General features: G+C 35.7%; 1 protein-coding gene across 1 annotated transcript; it reads left to right on the top strand.

Moving 5' to 3' along the window:
• The first annotated feature begins 781 nt into the window (after positions 1 to 781).
• On the top strand, positions 782 to 5,013 carry LOC101745244 (acylglycerol kinase, mitochondrial). Its single transcript, XM_004929367.4, has 4 exons — positions 782 to 1,275; positions 1,555 to 1,735; positions 2,789 to 2,906; positions 4,171 to 5,013. The coding sequence occupies exons 1-4, from the start codon at positions 1,166 to 1,168 to the stop codon at positions 4,995 to 4,997; spliced, it is 1,236 nt and encodes a 411-aa protein (XP_004929424.1). The 5' UTR covers positions 782 to 1,165; the 3' UTR covers positions 4,998 to 5,013.
• The last annotated feature ends 3,805 nt before the right edge of the window (positions 5,014 to 8,818 follow it).

Here is an 8,818-nt window from a genome sequence, read left to right as displayed (position 1 = left end):
CATCTACACAAATTGCGGGAAAATGAAGCTGCACTTGACTTCTCAGGTTCTTTTTATGATTCATCAAAATTTTATAATTTTACTCGGTGATTATTTTATTTTATCCCATCTTGCACCTACGTTGTTGACCTATGTCACCGGATTCATATTGTTTCATTTTATTCCTCTCAATTTCATTTCCATGCTATTTCACTTTTTATACAACAAAAATTTCGCTTTGGCAGAGCGACCAGGATTTGACTGTATGAGCTACTTTTCCTTTACCTGTCATTGACTTTTTTTTTAGGAATTTTAATGGCATAAACTTTTTTTTTTTAAGAGATTTTATGACCTGGTAACTAAGACCTTTAAGTCATGTCTTATTTTACTTTATATTCTTAATTTTATGAAAAATGATAATATGGAGTGGAATGAAATGAAGATGATTAATGAGACATTAAGCAACTGGGATGAAATTTAATGAAATGAAATGATATGGGATGAAATATAATCGCAGTAAAATGGTGGTCATTTACTGAGATTTTTTCAGTGGTCTTTTTGAAGGAACCCGAGAAGTTACGTCCAGCAGCTTTGTTTCATTTTCCCACATTTGTGCACTTTCACAGATATTAAACAGTTAATAAACCACCATTATTACACATTTAAACCTGAAGAGACACTAAATAGACAAAATAAAACAAATCACACAACTTCACTCCTCGCGTTCCCGCCAAAAAGTCCTAATGGCATAAAAAGACTTTCGAGTCATAGATTATGAAAAAAATAAATAGTGAAATAGCATTTAATCAATTGGGATGAAATAAAAGGAAACAAGATGAAATAGAATAAATTTTACGAGACTTTTTAGTTTTTGAGTTGACTTTTTCAGCACAGCAGCTTTGTTCATTTTACCACATTTGTGTGCTTTCACAGATGGGATGGTAATTACATTGAAGCCTGAAGAACAGCAAAATTAACAAAATAAAACAATTCACCAACTTCGTTCCTATGTGAATAGACGAAATAAACAAAACAAAACAATAAATTTTAAACAGCTCAACAAGGACATGGCCAGAAGCCGATTGCCATTCTGAAAAAAAAAGTAGAATTATACAGCTGATCTGTAAGTTCTATAACCTTAAATGTTTATGTTTATAGTTTGATTTATTCGATTTAATGCAAAAAAATGGAAAGAATAGCGAAGTTTGCCAAAACAATACGAAACAATTGGAAGAAATCAGTCCTTGGTGCAGTCGCTATATACTACGCTAGTGCGACTGCAAAAGAAAAATATGAGTGCGTAAAATTTCAAATTAAAAACTAAATTTTGTAACTGAGTTACTAATTCACAAAAAAAGTTTTCATCTCTTCACCATGGCAGTCATACGAACCAAACTGATGTTATGCAGCTACCGTACCTACTCACTACAAGCATTTCCAGAACCACAGCTTATGTGCTATCTACTACTAAAGATTTGACCAACACTTTAACTGTCCAGCCAAGTTAATCGCCCCTTTATCACCTGTGCGCCTACCACTTAAGTTTAAAAAATCTAGTTTATGTATTGTCAACAGAATTAATATACTTATGCGAGCAGCATGTAAAGAGGCTGCAATTTACGGCGAAGCTCTCCTGCCCATCGAAAGAAACCCCACAGTCATAACAGTTATTCTCAACCCTGTAGCCAACAAGAGGAAAGCAAAACAAGAATTTGAGAAATATTGTGAACCATTGCTATTATTAGGTGGTTTACAGGTATAATCTTCTATCTTCTATATCTATTCTATATATATATATATATAAATGAATTGCTGTTCGTTAGTCTCGCTAAAATAGAGAACGACTGGACCGATTTGGCTAATTTTGGTCTTAAATTATTTGTGGAAATCCAGAGAAGGTTTAAAAGGTAGATAAATATGAAAATACTCAAAATTGAATAAAAATAGCACTTTTTTCCTTTGATATGTCCCCCCTGTTGGATGGATTCCATTTGTTTGTTCTAAGTTTATTTTATACAAAAGCTTAGGTATTTTATTTATCGATTGAGGCACTAAAAAGTGCTAGGTCAACTAGTTTTCAATAAATTGTTTATACATTTGATCTGTCATTAGACAAATGTCTTGCAATGGGGTTTGAATTATGTTGTATACATAGTTCAAACATGCATTAATGAAAATTTAACAGAATTAATTTATATTGAGGGGTAAAAGGCTATTTCATTAGCTTTATTTACAAAGATAAATGTCACATATTAAGCAATATGTCTCTTAATCTAAATGATATGATCCAGACCTGATATGATCCAGTTACAGGCATATTAAATTAGTGCTGGTCTACTGTATAAAGAATTTGCATTTTATGTTACATATATTTGATAAAAATCTGAAATAAAATGTAAAGATTTCGCTTCTTTAATCTAGATCAATATTTTCATCTAATTCAAATCAATATATTTACAGCCCATAGCTTTAATTGCTCTATGGATGGATGAGCTCACGGACCACCTGGTGTTAAGTGGCTAACGAAGCCTATACACATCTACAATGTAAATCTAGCTACCTACCTTGAGATATGCGTTCTAAAGTCTTCATTTTTACAGTACAATGACTGCCCCACCCTTCAAACCAAATTGCATTACTGCTTCTCAGCAAAAAATAGGCAGGGTGGTGGTACCTACCCACACAGAGACTTACAAGATGTCTTACCACAAGTAGAAATAGTTTGATGGATTCAATTCATGAATACCATTCTCCTTGACACATGACCCATGTGCTTAGCACAACTATACAACAATCACAAACTTTTCAGGTAGATGTTGTGCAAACAGCTTCAGAAGGAAATGCAAAAGAAATTGTAGAAACATTAAGGGGTACTGAAGCTATTATTGTTGCAGGAGGAGATGGTACTTTGTCTGAGACTGTAACTGGTAAGAATGTGTTTGCATTACACATGAAAGTTCAAGCTGAATATTTTTATTTCTTATTTCCTACAAATGCTACATACGGAGCTATTATATATGTACATTATTCTTTTTCTTTTTTTTATTGCTTAGATGGGTGGATGAGCTCACAGCCCACCTGATTTAAAGTGGTTGCTGGAGCCCATAGACATCTACAACGTAAATGCGCCAACCACCTTGAGATATGAGTTCAAAGGTCTCAGTATAGTTACAACGGCTGCCCCACCCTTCAAACCGAAACGCATTACTGCATCACGGCAGCACAAGAGGTTCTACCACCAGTAATTAGGCAAATTAGAATTTTTGCGGGTTTGATTTTTATTACATGTTATTCCTTCACTGTGGAAGTCAATCATGAACATTTGTGAAGTACGTATTTCAATAGAAAAATTGGTACCCGCCTGCGGGATTCGAACACCCGTGCATCGTTAGATACGAATGCACCGGACGTCTTATCCTTTGGGCTACGACGACTTATATTCATTATACATTGCCTTGGAATACTCTGTAAATGGAGGCCACAGTGGGGACTGTTATGATTTAAATTTTGAGTGAATAATAATAATTAGATAATTTTTCTGAATAAATTGTATCCTAAAAACATATATATATTTGAGGCCTATAAAATCAAAGGCAGCTAAACGCCATAATGTCGTAAAATGTATTAACAATGGCTCTATCTTGTTTAGTTAGTTGAACATGCTTTAGTGTTTTCATGTTATAACAAATGCAGCTAAATCTCTAACAAATTCAGTTCAAAAAAGTTATGTTTACTCTGTATTAAGTACTAATAAACGAAGTTTTATCATTTAAAATTCTGATTATTAGTAATATTCTCATTCTTTATAAATCTGTTTTAAAATAAATAAAATAAAATAATAATAAAATAATAAATAAAATAATAATAAAAGAATATCGTGTATCCCCAGAAAAGAGCGGAAGTCCGGCGATTTCCTCATGACCAAAAAAAAAAAAAAACTATCGAACAAAGTTATTTCAGATTCTCAAACCGGGAGTGTTGCTAACACTGGCCCTAGCAAGAGCAGTACTTCGATGGATCGGGAGGATCCGTAATGACGTGTTTAGGGCCGATTTTTGTAGTTTACCTGAATATTTGACAGACATGGATATAGCTGCCTTTGATTTTATAGGCCTCATTTATAATATCTTAAATACTACATATACATATCATACGTACATTTATATATGGTACATATATCATCTGTTTCAGGATTGTTAAGACGAAATGATCAAGCAAACATGTTTCCAGTAGGAGTGTTGCCACTCGGACGCACAAACTCAATCGGTAACACTTTATTTCCAAACGGTAAGGGTGTACAAAAAGTTAAGCAGTTGATCACCGCCTCAATGGCAATCATCAAAGGAAACACAGTATGGAAAGATGCCATGAAAATAGAACAAGTTACTGATGAGTCTGAAACTCCTAATCGTCCGATTTACGCTATGGCATCAATGGAGTGGGGAGCTTTTAGGGACACCCTAGCAAAGAAGGATAAGTACTGGTTCTATGGTCCTTTAAGAGAGTATGCTGCCTACATCTTCAATGGTTACAAGAGTTCATTAAACTGGAATTGCAGCGGCACCATCAAATATACTCCTCCGTGTGTCGGGTGCACCAACTGTACAGCTAAAAGGCCGGAAGTAAAACGAAAATGGTTCTTTGTTTCGTCCACCGAAGCGGCTGGGCAGCTTGACCAAACGAAGATTCTAAATCCAGAGTGCCTGACATCGAAAGAACTGTGCTTTCGAACTTGCGATTTCAAAATTAAAACGCAGAATGTTGCAATGAACCATCAGATACCAGCCTTGAGTATATTTCTGGGCAGAAACAGTTACTCATACACCGACTTTGTGTCTGAAGGTTGGCGCAGAATAAAGACAAACTCGGATCCAGAGCCAATTTTTGCACGTACCATCGAGATCACACCTAAAGAAACGGATAGAGATACAGTTATAGAAATCGACAAGGAGGATTTTGATATGAAACCAATTAAAATAACGTTAATGCCAAAAGTTATTAAATTATTCTGTCAATAAATAATTGTTAAATGTTCATGATGCTTTTTAATGTAACACAGTCATTTTATGAAAGCTTCAATATTAGCCGGTTGCAGTATATGGAGCACCGAAATACTACTATATAAACGTCAACGGTAAATTACTATAGGCACTATTGTAACGCAGCGTTCCGTTTCGCGGGGCAACAGTAGCCAAAGGGATTGTGACTCAGGTCCGTGCCGCGACGACCCACCCCGCCCCGCCCCAACGTTGGGCGCCAGTTTAATGTTAGGTGCCCGACTGGCATGAGACTCTCGGGTTGTCAGTTCCGGTATCGACCGGGGACGCGTGTATTCCGCTTCAAAGTCTGGCGCGCACCAACTGGGGGTGCGAATGATGCAATAGATGCGCGGGCGCGGGTAGCGCGGGGTGGGTCGTCGCGGCACGGACCTGAGTCACAATCCCTTTGGCTACTATTGCCCCGCGAAACGGAACGCTGCGTTACACTATAGATTTTAAATTATTTTTATCTCGCAAAAATCTTGCAAAAATTATCTCAATTAACAGTCGAACATGTAAGATTATAGAGTCTAGCGCTAATGTTGAAAATTCAAAATCAATCGACAAACAATTTTGGACAAATCTAATTTTAATTGAAATTGGGAACTCCTTTCAAGCATTAACTTCGCAACCACCATAATGTTTGTATCTTTTTTTTTTTATAGTCCTGACAATAGGACGGGATTCCATCCCCGGGAAGATCCCGTAGGACGTCGTCTCGGGAGACACACCGTGAGCAGCGCACAGGAGCCACCTGGCGCTGACTCTCACCAAAAAAGACATACATTCAAAAGAAAAGCAAAGGGCAATCCACGCGCTTACTAACAGAAATTGACGTAATTACTTCAGTGCGTCGCGTAGGGCACCGGTGCCCTACATGACAGTCAAAGGGTTAATGATAAAAATTTACCGACAGACACAGCCCACTGAGTTTCTCGCCGGATCTTCTCAGTGGGTCGCGTTTCCGACCCGGTGGTAGATTCTGCGAAGCACTGTTCTTGCTAGGGTCCGTGTTAGCAACGTCGTCAGGTTTGAGCCCCGTGAGCTCACCTACTAGTTAAGGTTACGCTGATATAGCCTCTCAAGGCTCTCAGATTAGGTAGGGAAAAAAAGTTGAAACACCGAAGACAATATCTAATATATAAAATTCTCGTGTCACAGTTTTCGTTGCCATACTCCTCCGAAACGGCTTGACCGATTTTGATGAAATTTTTTGTGCTTATCCGGTATCTATGAGAATCGGCCAACATCTATTTTTCATCCCCCTAAATGTTAGGGGTAGTCCACCCCTAAATTTTATTTTTTATTTTTTAGACAAAATTTTTTATTTCTATTTTTTTATGATACAGCATATAAAAATACATACAACCCTAAATTTTCACCCTTCTACGATCAACCCTTATTTTTTATTTGCTAATTATTTGATTATTATTAATTTATTAGATTGCCAACCAGGTGGACGGACATTATCAAGGAGGCCACAAACACCAGCGTCCCGGGCGCCATTAAGCAGGCCGAATGCAGGCAGTATTGGAGGAAGTTGGTGCAAAAACTGGACCAAGGTGGTCACGACCCTCAGCAATGAGGAAACGACAGAGAAGAAGAAGAAGAAGAAGAATTAAAAATCTTAAAATTTTTTGCGAGAATTTTGTTTTTATTTTGTCATGACGTAGAATAAAAAAATTCATATTACTCTGAAATTTTCACACCTCTATGATCAACCCCTATTTTTTATTTGTTAATTATAAACTTTAATTTTTTTGGCAAGTTTTTTATTTTGTTTTGTTATGACTTAAAATAAAAAAAATCATATTACTCTCAATTTTCACTCTTATATGATCAACCCCTATTTTTCCACCCCGATTAATATATTTTTTTCTATGCACAGATCTGCAATAAGGTTGCAAGATGGCAATCAAATTTTATAATTGTAGTACGATAAATTCTTATTCAGAGTTTATAATTTCAAGTTCCTTTAATTATGATTTTTTTTAAATTTAATTTGATCTTCCGCCCTCGCCGGTCGACTACTGATCAACTATCAATTGATCAGCTATCCCCGCCAGGTGTCACCACTCATCCAGCAAACATCACGTAGTAGGGATGAGGACGAAGCCGGTCTCCTGTCTTACTTACTCACTCACTATCATAGACCTATATAGTAGGGACACGACATATTGTTCTATACGTACAATTGCTTATATAAATAGCACCCATTTTGAAGGCACATACATAAACATATATCTATCTCGTTCTTACTCAGCACTTTAACTCGCAGGAAAACAATATAACAGTATTTCAGTGCGTACATAAAATGAAACATGAATATACGTAAATATCTCCGTCTCCGTCTAATGAGGCCGAAAATCCGCCATGTTTAGCGCGCCAAATGTCATTGTCACGTCAGTTCGGCCGTCTGTTTTGGGTTGTACATTATTTATAGACTATGATATCGATTTAATATGATTGATTATATAAAATTTCATAATTTATCATGCTTAAAACATACAAAAATAATAATTAAAACGTATTTTATAGGATCTCAAGAAAGTCGATGTCCTAAAACTATTATCTATATGTATTTAAATTCATTATGGAGCCCTCATCCGAAAAATCCATTTTTCGGTCGGAATCTATTGATCATGACACTAATCATAAATACCACTTTAAAATATGTCATCAAAACATATTTAGACATTCTGTTTAGATATTTCGGGAAAAAGGCTACCGACAAAATCTCTTCGGAACTATTTAAATAAAATAGTTTTATTCCGCGGTGAGTAAAACACTATTGTAAATTTGTTAAATTTTTAATAATTAAGTGATTTTAGAGAGGAAGTCACAAGAAATGACGTTTGTAATTAATGAATAAATGTTCTGTAGGTGTTTTTTTTTTCACGCGGTCCCTTGATAAGTTTAAAATTTGAATCACTCTCAAGCGAAAGTGATTCAAATGGTGCGGCGCACCTTCCTTGGGGTGCGCTGCGGTAGTATGTTACGGACTTTAGAGTCAGCAAAACAATTAAAATAGATTGTAATAGTCTACGAAAAACACGTACTCAAAATACGATAACATTTAGCATGCTAGAAATGGGCTGATGGCTTTGAACTACGCCATATCTTTATGTTTTGCGACAAACGACAACTTTATAAAATCAGTGTAGCAACTTTTAAAAATCATCATATCGTTTACTTGGCAATTTCGAAGGACGAACTTGTCTTAGATTTCACCCATCTAAATCATATCATATTTGCACATAACAATATACCTACTTACTTCCCATTAAAGTATAAATTCTACAAATAAATAATACTCAACAATATTTAAAATAAAATGAGCCAAGAACGTTTATCGATAAAACCTGATAACATTGAAATCTTTTGTACAGCACTAAAGCCGCCATGTTTTGTGGCCAGATGACGTCACACTGGCACGAAATTTTGGTTGACGTTTCATTTCCATAGGTTTCCTACTTCATTGCTCACTATACATCATAGATTATACACTTAATATATAATTTGAGAGCTCTACAATACTATACATTTTCAGCCATGTTTTTTTGGTTTTATTTGTGTATCAATAGTATGTTCAGTAGGTCTGAGAATCGGCTACTATCTATTTTTCATACCCCTAAGTGAAATGGGGTTGTCCACCCCAAACATTTATTTTTTATTTTTATTTTTTGGATATATTTTTTTGTTTATAAGGTATTATGTGGTTAAATGAGGTTTTTTTTCTACAGTAGAATTTCCCTAGAAATCTTATTTAAGGCAACACAACGTTTGCCGGGTCAGCTAGT

Source organism: Bombyx mori, chromosome 12, assembly GCF_030269925.1.
Source record: "Bombyx mori chromosome 12, ASM3026992v2".
NCBI lineage: Eukaryota > Metazoa > Arthropoda > Insecta > Lepidoptera > Bombycidae > Bombyx > Bombyx mori.
The sequence above is the reverse complement of the archived record's forward strand: the minus strand, read 5'-3'. Positions and strand labels throughout refer to the sequence as shown.

What these genes read in the sequence shown, in the direction of transcription:
- LOC101745244 (XM_004929367.4), top strand. Translation starts at nt 1,166, where the DNA reads ATGGAAAGAATAGCGAAGTTTGCCAAAACAATACGAAACAATTGGAAG. An exon ending in ACTGCAAAAGAAAAATATGA is followed by an intron (nt 1,276 to 1,554) that starts GTGCGTAAAATT and finishes TATTGTCAACAG; the next exon opens with AATTAATATACTTATGCGAG. An exon ending in TATTATTAGGTGGTTTACAG is followed by an intron (nt 1,736 to 2,788) that starts GTATAATCTTCT and finishes CAAACTTTTCAG; the next exon opens with GTAGATGTTGTGCAAACAGC.